General features: G+C 48.3%; 2 protein-coding genes across 2 annotated transcripts in view; one reads left to right on the forward strand and one right to left on the reverse strand.

The window, feature by feature from the left end:
• The first annotated feature begins 895 nt into the window (after positions 1-895).
• LOC144167201 (uncharacterized) lies at positions 896-16,326 on the forward strand. The gene is made up of 5 exons (XM_077696547.1): positions 896-1,191; positions 3,017-3,321; positions 9,390-9,558; positions 14,468-14,593; positions 15,352-16,326. The coding sequence occupies exons 2-5, from the start codon at positions 3,074-3,076 to the stop codon at positions 15,499-15,501; spliced, it is 693 nt and encodes a 230-aa protein (XP_077552673.1). The 5' UTR covers positions 896-1,191; positions 3,017-3,073; the 3' UTR covers positions 15,502-16,326.
• A 295-nt stretch (positions 16,327-16,621) lies between these two features.
• Positions 16,622-22,019, reverse strand: part of LOC144169002 (mitochondrial chaperone BCS1-like) — a 65,953-nt gene continuing 60,555 nt past the window's right edge. The window contains exon 9 of the mRNA XM_077698003.1: positions 16,622-20,422. Coding sequence (XP_077554129.1) covers positions 20,164-20,422 — 259 coding nt within the window. The 3' untranslated portion in view covers positions 16,622-20,163. The remainder of the gene's footprint in view (positions 20,423-22,019) is intronic.

A 22,019-nucleotide genomic window follows, 5' to 3' on the forward strand; every position in this document is an offset into this window, starting at 1 on the left:
CCAGTCTTCAAGATTAGTCGCAAGCGTATGTAGTCGTGCATGTGTCTGCCCATGCGCATGCGTCATTTGAGGGTGCTACAAACTGAAGGAAAGGGAAGTGATCCTCCATTATGGTGTGTGCAACGGGTTCGAAGTAATAAAACTGCCACTGGCAGAGGCGAAATGGGAAAAAATGCTCTTTATATGCCATCGGGCGGCTGTTCTGTCTCCGATCAAAGCTACCAGTGAATGTTTGATCTTCGTCCCAATGCTCCTGCTGTAGTAACCAGCTCATTCCTACTTTTCATTTTCGAATCTCCCGCCTTCCCTATGGGTCTTCCCTATCATCAGCCCCGGATTGTGCGTGGACTGCCAGGGACGCGACGGGGCGCTCCATATATTACCATGCATTCATACCGGACCTCCGGTCCGTGGGCCGCTCTCGGAGTGTCCGCGAATCGTCCAGGACAGGTCATTCGCGGAGGTCCAATAATGACGGTGGACACCCTGCACTGACGAATACGAGGAAGGCCGACGGTTAATTGGTGCCGGAGTTCCGTAGCGGCTACGCCATTTTCTCGGATCATTAGTCTTAGCATCTGGCGCTATAAAATACACGCATGGACGCATCTGTACAGACATATCAGACGAAGCATCCTCTCTTTTTTCTCGTCTCGCTCATTGCAACCCTCATCATCATCGTCGTCGTCATTCTCGTCATGGCCCATGGCACGGGCCGTTTGTGCTCCTCGTGCTTCGGAACGCTGTTTTGCCTTGATTGATTGTAATGAAAACATAACTCTTCTTGGCCAATCCCCCTAAGTGGGTATGCGCCATTTTTCGGGCCACCACCACCACCGCCGTGCGCAGCGGAGTTTAGTCGATTTCCTTTCAGCCTATCAACGGACGACACGGCTGGAAAGCCACCGAAGCTTGTTCCCATTGGCCACTGCGCAGTGGCTGTCCACAAAGGGGTCCTGGTCAGCGGAACCTTGGAGTGACACCTGCGGCGAGCGCGCTTGGGGTACGACCTCTCGCCGGAGCCCGGGACCCCCACGATCGGCGACATCGAGACAGAGGACGCCCACCGCACACCGTGCTAGTCTCCGTCGCCTGGTCCACCGCTACAGCCACCGCGGCCAGTCGCCTCTACCGCAGCCGGAAAAGCAGCACTGCTGGTGCCACCATCGCCAAGTCCCCCACGATGGCAAGGTATGGGCACTACGCCATCAATACGAGATACTGACTTGTAAAAATGGTAATTCCCTGGTGGGATTCTACAGCTTGTAAATGCTACAGAAGCCTTTAGACGATTCTTTCCTACACCCCACTTTCGGTCACCGTTTTTTTTTTTTTTTTTGAATTGTGGCCATCCAAGAGTTGTTTGTACAGAAAAAAAAAAAACTCATTTGAAAGCGGACGCATGCATAAAGTCGATATTTCCGCATGCTTCCACATTTCTCGCGAAGTGAGCCCCGTTAGCACGCGCTTGAACCGGCTGCAACCAGCAGCAGAAACTCAGCGCCGGGATCGCGACCTTGTCTGAGCTCGCCACTCGAGGCACGAGCGCACGTGCGCCCGAAGCAGATCACGCCGCCACAGATGCCGGCAGGATGTTCACGAAGGTCGAGGGGGAGTTCTGTTCTTTTTAAGTGCAGAGCACTTTAGACGCTCGCCTTGTCGTCCTAGCTCGCTGGCTCGACCCAAGTATATAAACCACCAAGGAGGCGTCCCGGGGTAACGCTGTTGTTCGCGGCGTACCCCAGAGGCTTCGAAAGCCAATCGGTTTATATAGTCATTAGCGTTCGAAACTCGTGAAACTCTGGCGCTTGTCATACATCTTCCCGTTGTTCAGCACAAAGAAGTACATTTGAGGGAAAATATATATTACCGGCAGCGCCTGCGTTCCTTGAGTTAACGCCCGTTGGGTTGGTTTTAACAATAGTAAACGCAAAACGTGGCAGTGCAACGCCGGCACGTGCGGGGAGAAAAGCACAAAGAGAGCAGAACTCCCGCTGGCGCAGTTTCAGGCAGGGGGCGCGCGAGCACTGCGAAGGCGGGAAATTTGAATTGCATGGGGTGGTAGCAGTGAGCGGACAACGGCGGTACAGCCCATTATGGCGAATCACTGCTCTGCACTTCCGAGAGCTTTCCCATTGAGTGGAACGGCTTTAATTTTTCTCGTATTCATGGTTTTGTTCGGTCATAAGTTCACCCCTAAAAAAACTGTCGTCTTTTCTACGTGACAATATGACCGGGCGTCAACGGGACGCCATCGCAGGAAGTTCACAGCAGTCATCAGTGTAACCAAAATACACCACCATAAACCAATCTGCTTCAATGAAACCCATGCGTGCCTCCACCTTAAGCACGTGGAGGCACGCATGCGCACTACCTTCTGCGTTATCACAGCCCTCTTATTATGCTGAACAGCTCAGTTAGCGGATGGGGACTCGTGCAGCGTGCTGCAGTCGGTACAACGGCCTTTAAGGCTTTGGCTCAGGCCACTGCGGGCAACTGCCGCTTTCACACGGCCGAAACGTTGACATTTCGCACGCGGTCCGGCGGCTTTACTGTGTTACTCTCTTTAAAAGCGTGAAGTGAAGAAAATTTTCTAGACAACCTTTTATGAGAGCAGGAAACTGGGCTAGTTGCTATACGCTCTTGATGACCACAGCACAAGGGAAGAGGAAAACTAAAAAAAAGAATAACCGCCGTGTCTGTGCTGTGCCTTTTCTTGTTCTTCGAGCTCCCTTGTTCTGTTGTCATCACGGCCATATTATGAAGCGCGCCGAACAAAGTGATCTCTTTTGCATGGTAGTTTTAGTATCGCCATGCAGCAAAATGTTTTGCTTTGAGCTAGAAAACGAGCATTTCTGCCCGTTGTTGCAGAAAAAAACAGAGCAGCGAGTGCAAAAGCGGATGCAATTTTCAGATTTCCTTAACATGCATCTTAGAAAGTCGGAGACAAGGATAGATAAACTTAAGGCACAAAAACCACATCCGCGCCTTTCGTATCTCCCACACCATATCGCAGAGCCCGCCGCGTCATTGCAGCCGACCTGGCCCCACGGTGTGCGACCTCGAAGACGCCATGATGCCACACGGCCACGGCGCTCGAGGCTGGCTCGGGACCCGCGTCCATGGCCTCCCGGTCGCCGCCGGAGCCCCAACGGTTTCGGCCGGCAGTGCCGGCTGGCTTCGCGGGGCTTTCTCGGGTGCAACATTGGGTCGTAGTCACCCTCGGTGCAGACGGCAGCGGCACCCAGAGACCGTACTCCCGCCAGTGCAGCCACTGCGCAGGGCGCGGAAACGAGTGCCTATAGTTCGGACGCTGGAGAGGTGAGTCAATTCAACATTTGTGGACTCCTAGGTCGACAGAATTCAATGAAAAGCTACTATTGCCTCTTGCGTGGGTATACTGAACATGGCTGTGGCGAAATAATCATCGAGATTTGCTTGCCGCTGCGAATACGTACCTAATGCTTCCTTCGAAGAAAATGTATATACCTTTGAAATATAGCCTAATGCTGTCATTCTAGATTAGCGTGCGGCTCAAATTGGTACCTGACGTGCGTTTTCTCTGTGTTTTTCTGATCCAACTTCATTTCAGACCGCCGCGCTGAAATGAAGGTGGATCAGACAAGCGAAGCGCTGCGAGATAACGGTAGAGTAGACCGCACCACCGCGCGTTCACTGATCACGCGATCACTTCGTGTGACGCAGCAGATATGCGCCGTGACCGAGAAGACTGCCCTTCGCGCTGCCCACAAATTTCGCATTAGAAAGGATAGTAATCGTCATGTGATTTTTTAAATGCGGAGCATTTCTTAGGCTCGCGATGTCACTCGTCGATGCTGTCGGCGCCGTCCACACGCTCACTGCGCATGCGCGTCGAGGCGCAGGTGCGCGTCTCTCCCCCGTACCCTCCTCGCTCTCAACAACAGGTGCGGCGGTGCGGGAGGAGCGCGTGTACCCCGTGCGCTCCGTCGCTCTCAACAACAGCTGCGGCGGTGCGGGGGGGAGCGCGTCTGTGCGCTGCGTCGCGCTCAACAGTAACGGCGGCAAGGCGTGTACACGTGATAACGGCGTGGTGGGTGCGTGGAAAGTTCGCGCGCTTGTGTACGGAAGTGTGCGCATGCGCGTCTCTCCCCCGTACTCATCTCCCTCGAACGCGGGAGGTGTGTATATAAGCGGCGGAGCGCGCGTTCGGAATTCAGTCAAGGGCGTCTTTGCTTGGCTTTCGCTTGACTTGACGCTTTGCTTGACGGCACCAAGCAATAAAGACAGACTTTAACTTTACACTCCTTGCCTTCGCTTGTCCTTCATTCAATAAATAAGAATAATAAAGATGAAATAACAATTAAGCATTCCCAAACCATACCCAATTACGCAACATTCACGCGATACCCCAACCACTCTACGACGCATTTACTCGAGTTCCCCCCGTGGGAAGATGCGGGCGGGGTTTTTTTTTTACGCATAAAGTGCCTACACTAAATTACGAGCACTGGCGTTCCAGCCTGCTGCCCTTGTCGGTACTGGACATACATTGAAGAGGAATAACCACCAGGTGTATATTATAATGAGAACTCGTTGACCTCTCCATTTTCCGTAAAAGTATTGATTTCGAAGACCCTCCGCACATTTATTCTGCAGTCTCAAAAATTCCCTAAGGGCTGCTCCGCCGCACGGCACACAAACGACCTATCGCTCGTAAACAGAGCGCATTGGACGAACAATGCTTGTAGAAATATCTGACTAAAAACTACTGTGCGCTGTAGCAGCCCTCAATGCGAGACACTATGTTTTGCATAGCGTCGTGTCGCAGCTCAGATCCCGGTTTTTTGGCAAATCTTACACTGGGTTGCCTCGATTGGTCGCTCAGGGGCGTTGTGGTAAAGCAGGCACACGGGAATTCTTAAGAATATATTTAGTTTAGCTCAACTGGCATCAGAATCACTTGCTAGCAGCTTTAAAAATAGATTGCCGCGCATATTATCGAATGGCGTTGTCTCGAAGTATTGCCCCTTTCATTCCGCTTTGACGAAACACCCATGTCCGTTTTATCAGAAGCGTGGTTTGGCTGCTTTCACTGTGATTTCCAGTGTCGATTTTTATTTACTGGCGATTGCACTAACCTAATCTGCAAAACGTTTCATCCGATATTGGGTTTACTACGCTTTACATGCAAAAACGCGCCTTTACATGGTGACGCGTCTTTCCCGCCCTTTCGATGTTTGCGTAGGCTTTTTTTTCTTTTATCAGGAATTTTTATTTTTTAACACGAAAGTGTTTTATTCAGGGATTAACGAGGATTTCGCTTACGTCATATCCGTCACGGAAATGACGCCAGTACAACGGAGCAAGCGGCCTGTAAAGGGTGCACCCTTGCACACAGGGTCTTCTTGCGGGGAAGCCACCTTTAGTACTAAAGAGTACGTTATACTTAGGGTTGTTCGTTTTCGGGTTTTATATTTTAACGGGAAAGTGCTTTATGCCGGGATACACCAACATTTCACTGACATCATATCCGCCACGGAAATGAGGCCAGTACAACTTTGCCGAAGCTGCCCGCCAGCAGGACGCCGCTCGCCAAGCACACCCACAAGACTAACGCTGACCCGCGAATCATGCTCAGCTGCAGATTTCGCTGCACATTTCACTTTTGTGTTTTACCGATTCTTATGACAGAGGAATCAACCACAGTTTTTTGTGTGTGTGTTCATTGATTGCTCAAATCCGTGAATATTGAAAGACGAGAGTTGGGGATACTTTTTATTCCGCCACTTAGCCATGGAGCAACACCCGAGGATGGTGTTGATTACAGGAAAGAATAAAGATTAAGATAATTGTGACTGCTACTGACGATAATGGCGAGCATTGATGGTACCGATGGTGATAGCGCACAGATGAAGCAAGGGAAGCAACACCAAGAGCGCTGACTGCGTAACCAGAGAAGCTGCCTTAATATTTTGTTTTGTATGAGGAAATTTGCCACTAAATTAGCAGCCCTAACCACATATCCAGTGCCCAATGATGTGGCATTTTCTTTCTTGTTTTTTTGCCAAAGTCTTTTGCTTGATAGTTATGTTTAATTGCACGTATACTGTAAGTTATTTCAAATTTGAATTATATCCGAAGCCACAACATTCCTCTAGGTGCATTGGTAATCCTCGCAGGATTCCTATCACCAAATGCTTCGGGAGATCTTTTCGTCAACCGCCGCGGTGGATCAGTAGGCTAAGGCGTTGTGCTGCTGAGCACGATGACGCGGGTTCGATTCCCGGCCGCGGCGGCACCTTTTCCGCTGGAGGCGAAAAGCGAAAACGCCCGTGTGTACGCGATTTCGGCGCACGTTAAAGATCTCCAGGTGGTCAAAATTAATCCGGAGCCCTCCACTACGGCGCGCCTCAGTCGCCTGCGCTGTGTCGGCGCATTAAAGGAGCCATGAAGACAAACTACAAGTTGGATTTATTAGAAAGACAGCTTAGCCACGATAACAATTATACCAATATCATCGCAATCTTCGAACAAATAAAGGAGATATTAAAGAAAACGTGTGAAGCAGCCTCAACCCCCTAGCCAATTTCCCGCAACTTTTCCATGACGTCACGGAACCTTGTTTGTGCGATTGGCGGCCGCCTAACTGACCTGTCGCGACGACACATGACTGGACGTCTGTAATGGGGCCTCTAGTTCCATTTGACCGCATCACTTGAATGCTAACGTGCAGTTAACGCACTGAAAATTATGTTTTATTGTTGACCCGTATGACGTCATTCTTGCTCATAACACGTCACTGTGGCGCAAAATTTGAAAGTTTTTAAGTACTTCTTGCTGTTTTTTCGTTGAAAAAACATCTTTTGTGGCTGTAATGGAGCTGAGTGAGATACTGAATCCTAGCTCTTTGAAATTAAACGAAGTTGTATTTTCTCTTCATGGCTTCTTTAAACCCCTACAATCAATCCAAATCAATCGTTTATTTTTTCCCTCGTACAACCAGCGAACGCAAAGAACATTTCGCATAGTATGGTTTACAAGTAGCATTTGCACGCGAACTTAGGTAATATTGTATTCGGGCCAACATAATGCCTTTTAATTGCCCTTACTCTACGTAGGTAGATTTATTAGTTTGTGAGTTTGTGCTCGTCATACAACTATCGGCTATCTTGCTACAAAAATTTGTAACTTATGGATTAATAAAGAAGATTAGCTTATACCGCACCCCGTTGTAACGGTCTGCCGGTTGTAGGTGTGAAAGCCAAGATTGCAGTTTTTTTTAATGCTATATACTGTAAAACTGCTAGTGCCAGATACTGTCTCAGTGCCATCCCCGGCCGACGGCCTCCACCCGACCAATCTGAAAAGCCTCTAAACGCTCCTCTTCGAGCTAATTTAGAAGCCGAATCCCCCCCCCCCCCCCCTTCCCCCATTACTACCTTTTCGTCTTTAAAGTGATTCGACTCGTACCAGCGATCGACGCGCTCGGTGCACAAATGGAACGGCGCTTTGAGTCGATAACACTGCTTTGCTCGACTCGTTCGTATGCTCTCGGGCCATCAAGTAAACGCCTGTTTTAAATGTGTTTAGAAGTGCAGGTAGAAAAGGCACTATGCTTACATTTTATTCAATCGAGAAAACAATGCGAGAATAAACACTTTGAACTCAATTGCGGCCACGATTCCTCGCACGGCACATCATAGCCACTCCTCGTTCTGGTTATTACGGCGAAGATATACAGTTAAATCTGGATACAGTGAAGTTGACAAATATTCCCCATTTTTCGTTACAAGCAGGTTTTCATTACACGCAGGTTTCGAATTAAGGCGTGCGTGAATGAAGCAGAAACGAAACCAAAATGCTAGACATCAGTGACGGTGCATTCACCCATCTAGTATTTATTTTAGAGTGAAAAACTGCGTGATTTCCACCTGCTGCTCCCCCACGAGCTAAGTCACTACACGACACCCCAAAGAAGCAACGCCGGTTACCTCCGTATTCACAAACGTAACTTAAGTATTACTTTTGCTTCAAGGACCAAACTTATCCAGAAAAAAAAAAAAAAACGCCTTTTCGCAAACTTGGTGCTTTTTCCGCGCACAAAGCTAGGATACTGTACCGAGCGGCGGCGTTTTTTTTTTCGTCGGCGAGGGCGGCATTTAAAATTGCGAGCATATCTTAGAAAGACAAAACTTCTCATTTTCTGGCAGCAGAAATAATCACTGACAAAGCGAAACCACAGATAGCAGTGGATACAAGCGACTACACGCCGACAGGCAGGACTAGCGCCTAACCGACACCGAACTCACACGAGGAAACGTACGGGGGTTTTGAGTGCGGGCGAAAGTTGCTAAGTTAGTGTATGTCCCCAGCAGATTTTTTTAGAAAAAGCGCAAAAAACGATGACTGATTTGGGTCGCGAATTCGTCACATCAAGGTTAACCGTCACAACGCCTTCGTTACACAGAGATCGCACAATCATGACTTTCAATGGGGCTGGCAATGGGGAATTGAAAAACTTCGTTAATTCCAGCAATTCGTTATATAGAGGTTTGCTACATACAGGTTGAACTGTATATGGCTCAGTTCCCACTAAACGTTCGTCCGTCGACAGAGCCACGTAGAATAAGTATTTCCGTGTAGGAATCTAATCAGAAATGATCCGAGCCTCCAAATATAACGTAGGTGTCTTGAAAGGGATCATAGGAAAATTTGTCGCCAGAACTACGCCGAGTGTCTTCTCCCTGTAATAGTTCACGATGAAGTTGGAAACGTTACACAATTTCCAGCTGCTCTCAATACATGTGGCTATCTACGGAGTGGGTGTTCGGTAAGAGAAAACGGAAGTTGCTCTTGTTTTATCAAACCTAACCTGAGATAAATTATATAAAAATTGACCGCTGAGACGAATCTATTATTTCGCCGAGTTTCATAATTACTTATCGTAATTACGAACTAACAAGTCGCGTTTTAAATATCGTCGAATTCCCGTCTGCTGCCAATACATGGGCGACTATGGGAGGGAAACGAGCAGCCCCATGTTCGTGCGGTTAAATGAAACGGTAGATCTTTCTAGGTTCTACTCAGCTAATAAACTGACAAGTATGCATCCCAATCGCAAATTACGAATAAACGTGTTTTGTTTCCCGCTTAGATGCATTGATTGATGTAAAACACGCCACGGCTTCGCTGGTTGTACTTCACAGGGTTTAAGCGCTGAGGTTTCTTTCTTGAGTTTATTACTATCATCATCATCACCATCGTCGTCGTCGTAGGTGAAAGCACGCGCCGTTCGTGCTGCTCGTGCGTCCGATACCCGAACGCATCCTAGGCTCTTCGATTCCCCTCAGCCTATCAACGTACGACGTGAAAGCCACCGACACTTGTTCCCGTCGACTACTGCGCAGGCGCTGTCGAGGAGAGCGGCCTCTCGCCGGAACCTGCGACCCCCACGAGCGGCGACGTCGAGACGACGGACGCCAACCGCCCACCCAATTCGTCTCGTCGTCGCTTGGCCAACCGCTAAGGCCGCCGTGGGTTCAGTCGCCAGCACCGAGGCCTGGGAAGCAGCCACCAGTATGCGCACTTCTCCGTGGATTTCGCATAATGATTTAGAGAAATAGCAGTTGTTTGGTGGGATACTTTAGCTGATGTATGTTTCTGACATCCCGTTATGATTCCTTCTAGATTCCTCTTCCAGCCTCAGTTCTTTTCCAAGTGTGGGCCACCGAGAGTTATGTTTGGAAAGAAAAAAAAAACTTCTTTAGGAGCGGACGCGTACATAAAGGCACTATGATAGCTCTTCTTCAACGGGTGCGTCATAGAGCAGTCGAAATTGCTCACTTAAATGTTAAGATACACTGGTGGCTCTTCAAGAATGCGTGAGCATTTCGCGCCCGCCCTGCTCCGGCTTCCTGTATTGCCGCTTTCCGTACAGCCAGGTGACGAGCCGCGCTTCGGCCTGATGTCAGCCTGGCAACTTCTCACTGCTGGAAGGCTTCTTTCTCCATTCTATAGTTTTGTGCTCTTCCACCGCCCGCACTGTTGAGACACTGACGGGAATCAACGCATCGAAATAACAAATCCCGGTTCCGAAGAATCCTGTGGTTCGCAGGTATACAGCAGTATACCACATGTAGTGCTCTCAGCGCAAAATAAAGAAGAGTAAAAGTAATGGTGGCGTATTCGCCCGTTTTTCTATGAATGTCGTTGAAAGGCGATAGTCTTCTGCGGCCCCTGCCTCTTAAGCCATGAAGACAAAATACAAGTTGCGTTTGTTAGAAAGACTGCTTAGTCCCGATAACAATGATACCAATATCATCGCAATCTTCGAACAAATAACGGAGATATGAAAGAAAACGTGTGAAGCAGTCGCGACCCCCTAGCCAATTTCCCGCACCTTTTCTATGACGTCACGGAACCTTGTTTGTGCGATTGGCGGCCGCCTAACTCACCTGTCGCGACGACACATGACTGGACGTCTCTATTGTGGCCTCTAGTTCCATTTGACCGCATCACTTGAGTGCTAACGTGCAGTTAAGGTACTGAAAATTGTTTTATTGTTGGCCCGTATGACGTCATTCTTGCTCATAGCACGTCACTGTGGCGCAAAATTTGAAAGTTTTTAAATAATTCTTGCTTTTTCTTGTTAAAAAAGCATCTTTTGTGGCTGTAATGGAGCTGAGTGAGATAACGAATCCTAGTTCTTTCAAATTAAACGAAGTTGTATTTTCTGTTCATGGCTCCTTTAACGCTCTGCCCTTTCTCCCCCATTCTGCTGTTTTCCTCCCCTGCTCCCCATAACGGATGCAATATGAATTTGCTCTAACGGATCCACTTTTCCCGCGTTTGCGATGCCCGCGCTCTGTGCTGGTACCTTTTCTTTCGTATTTGTTGGAGCGGCTCCAGAAGACCTCGTAATTTAGTATTTACTTTCATATCCCCTGTCTTAGGCACAGTTCCCTTACCGCCTTCTTACTCAAGCCGATCCCACGACTATTTATAACTAAAACAACGATCCTACTGCCAGTTTATACTTATGTTTTGCTTCAAGTACGTACAACATTCTCTCTTCCTTGAACAATGTTCATACGTTTGATGGACAGAACTAGTTTCTGTACTTTGGAATGGTTGCGGCTATACGTACTTGTTGTTCAAGCATTCAATTTATTCTTTTTGCCCTCGGTTGAGTCCAGTGACAGACAGACAGACGGATGGACTGACGGACCAAATTTTCGCGTTTAGGTAGCTGCAGTAATACGTGAAGAAATTCCTGTGCATGACCACGGACCGAGGTTATATGCAACGCAATGCGTGAGTTTAGCGGCTGGTCGATAGACGCTGTCAACGAGAATCTCGGCGCAGCATAGCGTGCACACAAACTGGGAGTCATTAATTTACCAGTCATGGACGGTCCGCGGACATTCTGAAGACTGCCTTCGAACAGGAAGTCCCATATGAATACATATAGAAAAATCTGGCGCCGGATATAATTGAGGACGCCAACTGCTTCTATGGTGGCTGTAATTCAATGTGATCATTCAACCTGAAGCCAGCGCTGCGTATGTCCCCTTTCGTGTTCCTGTTAGTGCTCTTCTGGGCTGTTAGCTCGTTCGACGTCTTGAGGCACGTCACAGGCTGGAAGTTAAAGTTCGTTGTTGTTTTAACCCGGGGCTCATCTCCGAGCTGCCAGAGACGTTGAGGATCTGACCCCAGGTTCTTCAGGTGAACGGCTCGGCTACGACGAAACCTGGGCTGACGTTTCGCTGGCGTCGTGATTGCCAACCTGCCTTCTGTCTGTTTCACCAAATGTAGCGATTTTTATTGTATTTTTTTATTTGTGGTTTACTGTTGCCATCAGCAACTGCTTTTTGTTGGTGTTGTTGTTTTTCTTCCCCCAAAGCGCTTTACACCGCGAACAATTCTGTACAGCGCAAGCTACCGCCCTGCTTGTTCGCAACTCCGTTCTCCGGCGCGCCGTCGAACGGCCTCGCCCTCGTGGTATGCGTGCCACACTCGTGAATCTCGGAGTCGTGAAATTGTCCTATTCGCTCGCCGGCACGCGTACCGTCTTACGGCCGAAATACGGACGTCGTAATATGCGTGCCGCACTCTTCAAACTCAACAACATTAGGCGTTTTGAAATGCACTGAAACTGCTAAAGACCAACATAAACTGGCATCGTTCATTACAGTGCACTTTCAAATAATCATTGGCGAGCGCGATGTACCAGTACGACACGATGCACCAGTACAGCCACCTCTCCGTCACTTCTATGGCCGTAATGAACCCTCAGCTAACGTGTCCTCTTCGTCCCGCCGCGGTTGCATGTTTGTGTTCTCGCGTCTCAGGCACGAAAAGTGACCGTAGTACTAGTAGTTGTTGCCGGTGTCATCGCGAATGATACTAAAACAGCCGCCGCTGTCGGCTCGCTCCAGCGAGCCAGTACATCTTTCTAGGGGCCATACCAGTACGGCGATTTCACGATGTCTCATGTCGACCTTCACGAGTACGCACGCGTATCGCGACGCCCGTGGCCGCGCCGCGCCGCGAGAACGGTTGCGACGGCGAGCGAGTATCACGAAGTCCGTCTTGGGTCGGCGGGACAGCAAACCACGCCGAACCAGCCGAACTGCGCAGCATTTTTTCGTTGCGAGCCACTTGTGAGAAAAAATGAGTGAATAACAAAGTAGTGGCTGCTGGCAACATTGAGCTCGCCAATAAAAAAAAAAAAATAGGCCGATACTTTTCGCAGCATAGGTGTAAAGAAAGTTGGCAACATTAAGGCTTAAGGTGGCAACACTAGAGTTTTGATAAAAGGAGGGAGTATTTCACGACGCCAGCGAGACGTCAGCCGAAAACTGTACATTAATTTGCATTAGCAATGATAAGCGCGTTAACGGCAAGCACCGGCTAGCTCAGGGAGTTGCATGACAACGGTCGCAGCCCCCACCGGCAGTGCTCCTTGGCTGTGCATACCCTGCATTTTATTCCTTCGTTTTGCGTATTAAGGAAGAGGGCGCGAGGTTCCATTGGCTCAGCGATCGCTCAATCTGTGCCGCTTCCTGGAATGGTCGGCTGGTGTAGACTGTGTCTAGCAAAAGTCATCGTCCCGACAATCATTCTAACTGCTTGATAGTCGCTCCTCTGGTTTGCTTATCGAAATGTTTGGTAGGTGCCACCGTGTGGGCACTTCCCCACAAAAGTAACCGTCAGACTAATCCGCTGGGTTCCTTGTCGAAAAGGGCAGCTGTTTGTCGCCGACATTGGTGGTTTATCCCTGCAACTTTGATTTGGGTGCAGTGCGCCATTCCGTCCGTTGTAGGACTGGCACATACTTAAAATCTTCATTGATCTTTCCGGCAGTGGGCATATGGGTGAACTGTTCTGGTGGATTTTAAAATGAGGAAGCTATGTGTAAGCGACATTCTTCGTTGGGTTTTTGAGACTGGCGGAAATGTGGTACGTGGTACTGTCAGGCCGATGGCGCAAAGCGATACGTGGCGATGTGACCAATAATCAAATGTCGACAGCTCGATCTGCCACGCAACACTGCACGCAAATGCTGCCGCATATTTTGTGAAAACGATATGGCAGTAGTAGGGATTGATAAATATTAGCTTCGAATGGCATGGTGCCAGCAACGGCATCCTCTGGCATACCAAGATTTGCCCATATCAGCTATACATTGCATAAGAAAGGTGAACCATCAAAGCTTGATAGTGCAGAAGCCGAATTTCCCAAACGGTTCGTAATTCTTGATAATCAAGGCTTTGAAGGGCCATGCAAGAGCGTTTGTAAAGATGGCCCATGTACTGGCAGTCGGCTTGCTGACATATTCCAAAGCAGCAGGCGGCGTGGCTAGCTCGGTCAGTGTAAACGTCGTCCTGTAACTCAGTTGTGTGCTGATCGTAGTTCACGACGAAGGCATCCAAACATCAAACGTGGAAGATCTTTCTGTGACAGATCAATCGGTGTACATATATATGCGTATTCGCTAATTCATCGGCAACAAAGGCAACAGTAAAGAGCTTTAAAGCTAGAGTGGAGACGTTTGCTCTTCGCCAGATTCCTGCAACAGCCGCCTCAACGGTGAAAGGCGGAAACAACCGCGATCACCCACTTTAACAGAAAAGAAATGGCTCCTGATCTTCTCGGGACGACGATGCACACTTGCTCCTAGTTTTCATTGGTACGCTGACATCGACCTTCGAAAGAAACCACTAAGAGAGGCACAAAACCGTAAAATCAGTTTTATGATGACCTTGGCCACTGGCGATGCCAGCAGTGGAAAGGGTGCCCGCCACAGAGCAAATCCAGCAGCTTATGCTATTTTAACTGGTGATCTGTGGTTTCTGGCTGACCTATGAAACTAAAGCGATGCGCTATTTTTGAAAGTCGACTAGCCCAAGTTGACGCAGGCGTGGGAGTACTCGTACTCGGCCTGTGGGCGAGGTAACAAGTGCGGCTGGCGATGCGAACGCAGGTGCACCTTGCGATGCACGCCTGGGCGTACCAGGCAGGACCAGTACACGCGCGGCTTCGAGGAGAGGCACCGGTGTTGTTGAGACTCCAGGAGAAAGTTTCTGCGGCCTCACGGGCTTGCCGAGAGGTAAGGGTGGGAAATCCTTGTCGACACAGACTGAGGTGTAACATTGGGACGTGTTCACTTTCCTCTGATCAGCTTCGTTTGCTACACCACCCCGGTTCTCCTTTACGGTCGTCTTAGCTAACATGAGTTTTATTGTCCGCATGATGGCCTTGTTATTACAGCGAACTGTACAGTTAGTGCATGTCGACTTGCGCTGCTTACTACAGTTCGTACAAGGGTCTTTAATGCTGCATGCAGAGCGATCGTTATTTCCTGCGCACAGAGGGTAGCGCAAAAAAAAAGAGCACCTTGCCAGTGTTGCAGCATCGTCGAAACATTGCAACGACGCGCCCTGTCCAGGAGCTTCACAGTAGGGGAGTTCTTTAATAACCTTAAACGATGAACAAACTGACCCTGGGGAGGCGGCAGTCTCAGTATCACCCTGCAGCAAAATTTCCGGACCTTGTTTCAAGTACAAAACGATTTGTTGATTGATTATAAGGTTTAACGCGCCAGCGCTACACCGTTGATGAGGCGCGCCATAGTGGAGGGCTCCTGATTAATTTTGACCACCCGGAGATCTTTAACGTCCGTCAAAAAGAACTAGAAATAAAATTAGCATTTCTGGGTATTGCTGGGGAATTCAGCGGAGGGCGTGCAAAAGAGTGGCAACTTGCACACTTGTTTAATGTTTATCTTGGAAAGAGAGGGGGGTGGAAATGGCGGGATTAAATAACATAACGCACAAAATCCCTCTCCACGCCTTCTGTGTCTCCCAGGCAGTTCCATACGTGCGACGGCACAGCAGACGACCGGGCACCGAAGTGTGTGACCTCGAAGACGCCACATTGCCGTCCTTGTTCACCGTGCCCGGTCGCCGTCGAAGCCCCATCGGCTTCAGGCAGCTGTGTCGGCTGGCCGCGGGGTGATGCCACGTGCCCAGCCCTCAGTGCAGGCGGCTGTACACCGACGGCTCCAATACTGCCGGGCTGCTCAGCCAACCAAGGAAGACCCCTGCCAGGACACTCCACGGGAACATCGCCAACCTCCGACACTAGCTGCACGTGTGCCTGCCAGGCATTTGATGGCTTCCAACAATGTCAGAAAGTTCAAATCCGGTTGGCCTTGCAGCGCTGTACATTCTCGTCTCGCTTGGTGTGAGAGACGTTGAAGCACCAAATGTTTGACGAACACCAATCGCTTGCCGCAACCGTCGTAACGTTTTTGAACAAGAACGTTGCCAAACTTCTCGGTCAATAAACAACTTGAACGGTTTGCGATAAATCTGCTGTCTGAGTAAGGAAGTAGTCCCCCGCTGTGGCAAAATAATCGGTTAGACGTACTCGCCCTGGGTCCTATCACATTAGAGTATGCGGGCCACAGCAATTGATGTAGACCGTTTAAGCGAGCAGTCCGTCCCGCCTAACTAGGTGGCACTAGCACCGCACTCCGAACTACTGGCCTTGGCGCACGCGAGAGCTTCGGTTTCCGTCGTAGACTTCCAATGTCCGCTGTGGAGTGCATTGTTAGCAGAAATGTGGAAGGCAGAAATAAACGCCACAATTTAGAACACTGTCGGGCTACCGTATTTACTCTAATCTAGGCCAATCATTTTTTTAAGGTCTTTTACGAAAGTCGGGGGTCGGCTTAGATTCGAGGTAGGGGCTTTCTTGCCAGGGAGGCGTTTGCCCTGCAGTGGGCGTAGATAGGCTGGTGATGATGATGACTCCCTCCATAAATGGCCAAGCTTCACTGCGGAACAAGCAATGTGGCGAAGCCCGCCTACAAAGACCAAGCATAAACCGATACCCTGAAACTCGGCTTCACCTCTGAACACGAGTGCATTGCTTAGAAGACATGTTTTAGGAGCAACTTAAGAGCACAGGGTAAGGCGAAACAAAATAAATAAAGGTGACTTTTTTTTTCTCTCGCAATTAGGGAATTTTATTTCCTTATGCACATTTTCCATAATCACACTTATCTTAGAAGGCTGTATTTCTGGCTGAAAAGCAGTTGTTCTGTAAGCAAGTAGTAAGTGACCACGTCCCATTTTAGAATGTGCTTCGCGTTTATTGTCATTTTTTCAGAACTCCAAGCTCCAGGTCAAAACGCTAGTCTGGAGCCAGCTGTATTAAGAAATTATTTGGCTGTTTTTTCATCCAAGGCAATCGAAAGACAATGTGCACGTTTTTTTCACATTTGTGCTCCAGAGCTGCCATTTCGAGCCAGCATTTCAAAATAATTTGGAAAGAACCCTGGGTGCAAACTAACATCAAGTGGCTAAAACAGGTTGGCCACAAGCAAAGATACTTTGCGAACAAAGCTCGAAGCTTTACAGCTCACAAAATGGGCAAGGCACGACAGACGACAGGCTGAAAAGCGAAAAAATGACTTCGACAGTGATTACGAAGCTGGTGCTTACTACATAAATGACTCGAGTTGTGTTTGTGGCAAAAACGGATTGTTTTTCAGCTCTTTTCTTAATTTAAACTCAATTATCTCAAAAGTGTTTTTTATTACACAGGTACCATTGTTTCCTATATCTTCAAGGATAACTGGATGGTTCTTTTTTCCTGTCATCTACATAAGTTGTCACATCGATTGCGCTAGAATTGAAAATACGCATGTAACGTTTTTTTTTGTTACAGAATTCTCAATATGTAAATTAGGCCAAAATTTATGTAGTGGTGTAAAAAATTTCCCGAAAATTTTAATTTGTCTGATTTCAATAATGTTGGTAGTGTTAAAAGAGCCCAAAATTTGAAATAAAATGATGTATGCAATATGTAGACATCTTTAGCAGATGCTCAGAAAAACGTGCCTCAAAATGGCCAAAAATGCATGGGAAGCATAGGGCCTCACCCTGTGCCCTTAAAGGAGTAGTGACGCAAAATTTCAAAGCCAAAATAACTAGGGTATGTAAAATGCTCCCTTTTATTCAGGAGATCCCTCCCAGCAAGTTTGAACAGCAGCCGTTCTTTATACCATATTTTAAATCCATTTTAATCTCTGGCCGCATGAAAAAGCCCAGAGCGGGCCAGCATGACATCATCGGCTCCTTGCCCCAGACTGCGACGTCGGGGCTCCTGTGATGTAGCCGATGCGCTGGCTGCAGTTGGCGCACGCTACTAGGCCGTGCGTACGCGTCATGGTTTTGGGACTAACGTAATGCTGCCCGGGCGTGCGGGGATGGTTGAAACTTTCGCTGGTCTGGGCGCATGCCTGCGCTCGCTGGCGCATCTGGATCCGCAGAGGTGCGACAAGAATGGTGATGTCAGGGGCGCCCTGCTGTCATGACGGCCGCTCGGCATTCGTTTTGTCGAAACAGAAACTAACACAAATAAACGGCGTTGTAAATGATTGTTTACACTGCGATTGACCGTCTAATGTGCCATTCTATGATTAGTGGGCTGGTAGGAACCGATGGCAGCGAAAAAAAACATAACACAAAAATTTTGAGTCAGTACTCTTTTAAGTCATCTCGTATCAAATTATGAAAGCCCTAGGATCATTTTTTTATATTTTTATGAAAACTTTACGGTCGGCCAACCAGTCTACAGGGAAATGCATTAGTAGTAGTAGTAGTAAGTTGGGGTTTTTCGGCACAGCAACCTTTCGGTTATAATGCGCCAGACGCAGGGTAGAATAGTTAAGTGACGGTTAAACGATGTTATTCAGGTTTTGTTTTGACAGCAACCTTTCATTTATAATGCGCCAGACGCAGGGTAGAATAGTTAGGCGACGGTTAAACGATGTTATTCAAGGTTTTGTTTTGACAGCAACCTTTCAGTTATAATGCGCCAGACGCAGGGTGGAATAGTTAGGCGACGGTTAAACGATGTTATTCAAGGTGTTGTTTTGACAGGACGACATCGGCCCCACTAAGAAAGTTTTTGCTTTGAAAGAAATTCAGTGTCCTTCCGCTCTGTGAATAACGATGACCAACGAAGCTGTGGTGCCGAGCCTCAACGTGCGCGACAATATTCTTTTAGCGGGGAACAGTCCAAGGAGTGCCCAAAACAAACACGTTTGTTTGCAATTTGCGATTGAGTACACTTCCTGGATGATTACCTGAATGAAACTTGGACTGACTAGAGTTTTACTTCAGCGAACAAACATGGGCGGTCTGTTTCACTCCCCAAGAAGCCCATGTATTGAAAGCAGACTGGAATTCGCCAATATTTACAACTTCATTGTTAAGTATGTAATTTTGAAACGCAAGCGAAATTTTCCGTAATGATAGAGCCGCCTTAGTAGCTAACTGTCCTACAGCTGATTTTGGGATAGTTTCGATGAAACAGGAGTTCGAGCCATTTTTTGCGATCATACTCCCTCCGTAGTCAGACATGCTTCACCGCGCTGCACACAATGCGGAAAAGACAGCTTACAATTAAAGGCCCATTAAAGCCGCCCTCAACTCTAAGCACAAATTCACTGCTGGGAAAACATTTTTTCAGGACCAATATAAGCGTGTTATATCAGAATATGAAGGCCATAGGACGTTTTTATTACTTTCGATGATTGTTTTTCTTACGCGCTGAGGGTTGTGGTGCATAGTGTTATGATTACACAGATTTGAGTGGGCGCTGCAATATGGCGTACACTCGCGTGGTATTCTTGTCTACATCGCTCTGCAGTCGGAGACGCTATCTGCTGGATCCTAGCCACAGACAGCTTTGCTGTAAAAATGAGTTTGACAAACAGGGGAGGGAGGGGGGGGGAAGACTTGGCAGCAGTTCGAACAGGGCGCTGAATGCCCTGCCTTCATCATATAAGCAGCAGACATGATACTGCAAGCTATGGGAGCAAGAAGGCACTGCTTACAGCTATGGTGTGATTTGCTCAAACTCGGGCTATGAAAAGCCGCACCAGACAGCGACATTTTAACTCTACCATGGGGACATCTTTAATGTGCACTTAAACGTGTCACACACACTGGATTTTGTATTTTATGTACCTTAAAAGAGCCATGAAGACAAAATACAAGTTGGGTTTATTAGAAAGACTGCTTAGTCCCAATAACAATGATACCAATATCATCGCAATCTTTGAACAAATAACGGAGATATGAAAGAAGACGTGTGAAGCAGTCGTGACCCCTAGTCAATTTCCCGCAACTTTTCTATGACGTCACGGAACATTGTTTGTGCGATTGGCGGCCACCTAACTGAGCTGTCGCGACGACACATGACTGGACGTCTGTAATGGGGCCTCTAGTTCCGTTTGAACGCATCCCTTGAATGCTAACGTGCAGTTAACGCACTGAAAATTATGTTTTATTGTTGGCCCGTACGACGTCATTCTTGCTCATAACACGTCACTGTGGCACAAAATTTGAGTTTTTAAATACTTTTTGCTTAAAAAACATCTTTTGTGGCTGTAATGGAGCTGAGTGAGATACTGAATCCTAGTTCTTTCAAATTAAACGAAGTTGTATTTTCTCTTCATGGCTCCTTTAAACACAATCACAGCCTCTTACAGGTGAAAGTTTCTCCCAAACAGTGTTGAGGGCGACACTATATTTACACACAACGAATGCCTACACAGTACAAAAGTACAATAAACAACGCTATTCCGCTAAGCCGAGGACGTCAGAGTTTGGCCATCTGGGCAACGTCTCGCACGGCCGCATCGGGGTCGTCCTTGTGGAAGAGGAAGTAGCCCTGGACGAGCGCCATGCTGAGGGGACCGTCCATCTGCCGTCGGGCGGCCTCGACAAAAGCCCCCGCCGTGCTCTCGGGTGCACCCGGGTAAAAACGGCGGAACAGCGCAGCCAGCTGGTGGTCGCTGGCAGGCCCCACGTACTCGCGGACGTCCACACGGCCGGGCCGGATCAACGCTGGGTCTAGCCTGCAAAATAGGGAACACGCTTGTTGGCATACCAAATGTACACGGTTCTAGGTCGACCCTTTTTTTTTCAAGTTTGACAATCCAATGTTGGGCGGTCGACTTAGAATCGAAGTTGAACTTTGTGCCGCTTATAACGGCAAGAGAATTGGGAAATCATGGGTGTTATGAGCTGGGGAAACACCCTCGTTTTTATGGATACGGTCGAAGTGTTGCGTTTACCATTGCCTAAATTCTGGCGTCAGTAAAGGTGATGCCGACTTTGAAAGTGGGTGCTCCCGATCTGTGCCCTTTCTCCACCGTACCTAGAGCGGCTAACCTTTCCACCAGTGCATTCAGAAGTGTACTGAACAACGTGATATGATTGTGCCTACGTCAGAACCGTGCATTGATTCAAGGGATTCGGTAATACTCATTTTGCTTATTAGAGACGAACAAAGCACTTCTTGAATGCGAGTAACGTACACATGAATCAAAGAAAATCACAAGCGGCCGCTTGTGTAAGCCGCCATGTTGTTTGTTTTAATACGCGCAGCAGTGGCCGCTGCCGGCAGCTTCGATGGTTGTCATCTCGCAGCGAATGTGTCCTTACGTTTGGGAATAAAGTTTCCCACCCAGCCCAAGCACATGGCTATTCCGCGTGCTTATACAACAGCTTTTATTTTTTAACATCTATAGCGCACCACGAGCGTAGAGCTCTTGTGGGCGCAACAATCATTGATGGAAGAGCCGCCGTATGGGGAGTATTGGTAGTTGACGGAAGAGCTTCTCTTTGTGATACAATTTTCTAGGCGGCCGCGTTGCCGCGTGCTTGTGTCACTTCTGCGTTGTGCTGAATCGTCCCATCTGTCATGAGTGCCCTGGGTCCGAAGAACTCTCTCGGCACTCATTCACAGCAGCGTTCAAACGGGCTGCTTTCTGCGCTTGCTTTTTTTTTGAGAGAGGAAATTTTGAGGGGGTCGACCTACATTCGAGTTGACTTAGAATCATGTAAATACGGCACACGCCTTGCACTGACGTCAGTGCGGCTGCCATGTTCGTGACTCACAAGCATGGTGAAAGGTTGCACACTTATCTGGTGCTCTCATCTTTCAGAGCCCTAAAAAAGCTGGAAGTGAGTTACAGGAAAGGATTGCGATGATGTCGCGTGCAACCTATCTATTGGGACAGCATGTCTAGAAATCACGGCTACTGCCCCGTCTGTATGAGGAAAACATTAGTCACCGTAAACTCCCACTGAAAAGAGCTTGAAAATATCGCAGAAATTTGTTCGGCTAGTCAGAAGTTTGGGCGAGGGCAGGGTCACGCAGCGATGCCATACAACGAGGGATATAAGGCGCAGCGAAGTGGAGGGCTCCGGGTTAATTTTGACCACTGGGGATCTTCAAAATCTGCCAAAATCTCGGCACAAACGTGTTGCTTTGCAATCTGCTCCTGCCTTAATCCTTTCAGATGGCTTTGGTCTGTTTCCTGTGCCAATTCCACCTGTATAACATTGCCTGTCGCACCAGCCAAAGATGGCTTTCCTGTCACTCCCCCTGCCATTTCCCATGCTCTAGCCTTGGTGCCTGCACCCTACTCGGCCAGTCACCTGCTTGGT

This window comes from Haemaphysalis longicornis, unplaced genomic scaffold (genome assembly GCF_048455015.1).
Source record: "Haemaphysalis longicornis isolate Haplotype H1 unplaced genomic scaffold, Haemaphysalis longicornis Haplotype H1 scaffold_2, whole genome shotgun sequence".
Lineage (NCBI taxonomy): Eukaryota > Metazoa > Arthropoda > Arachnida > Ixodida > Ixodidae > Haemaphysalis > Haemaphysalis longicornis.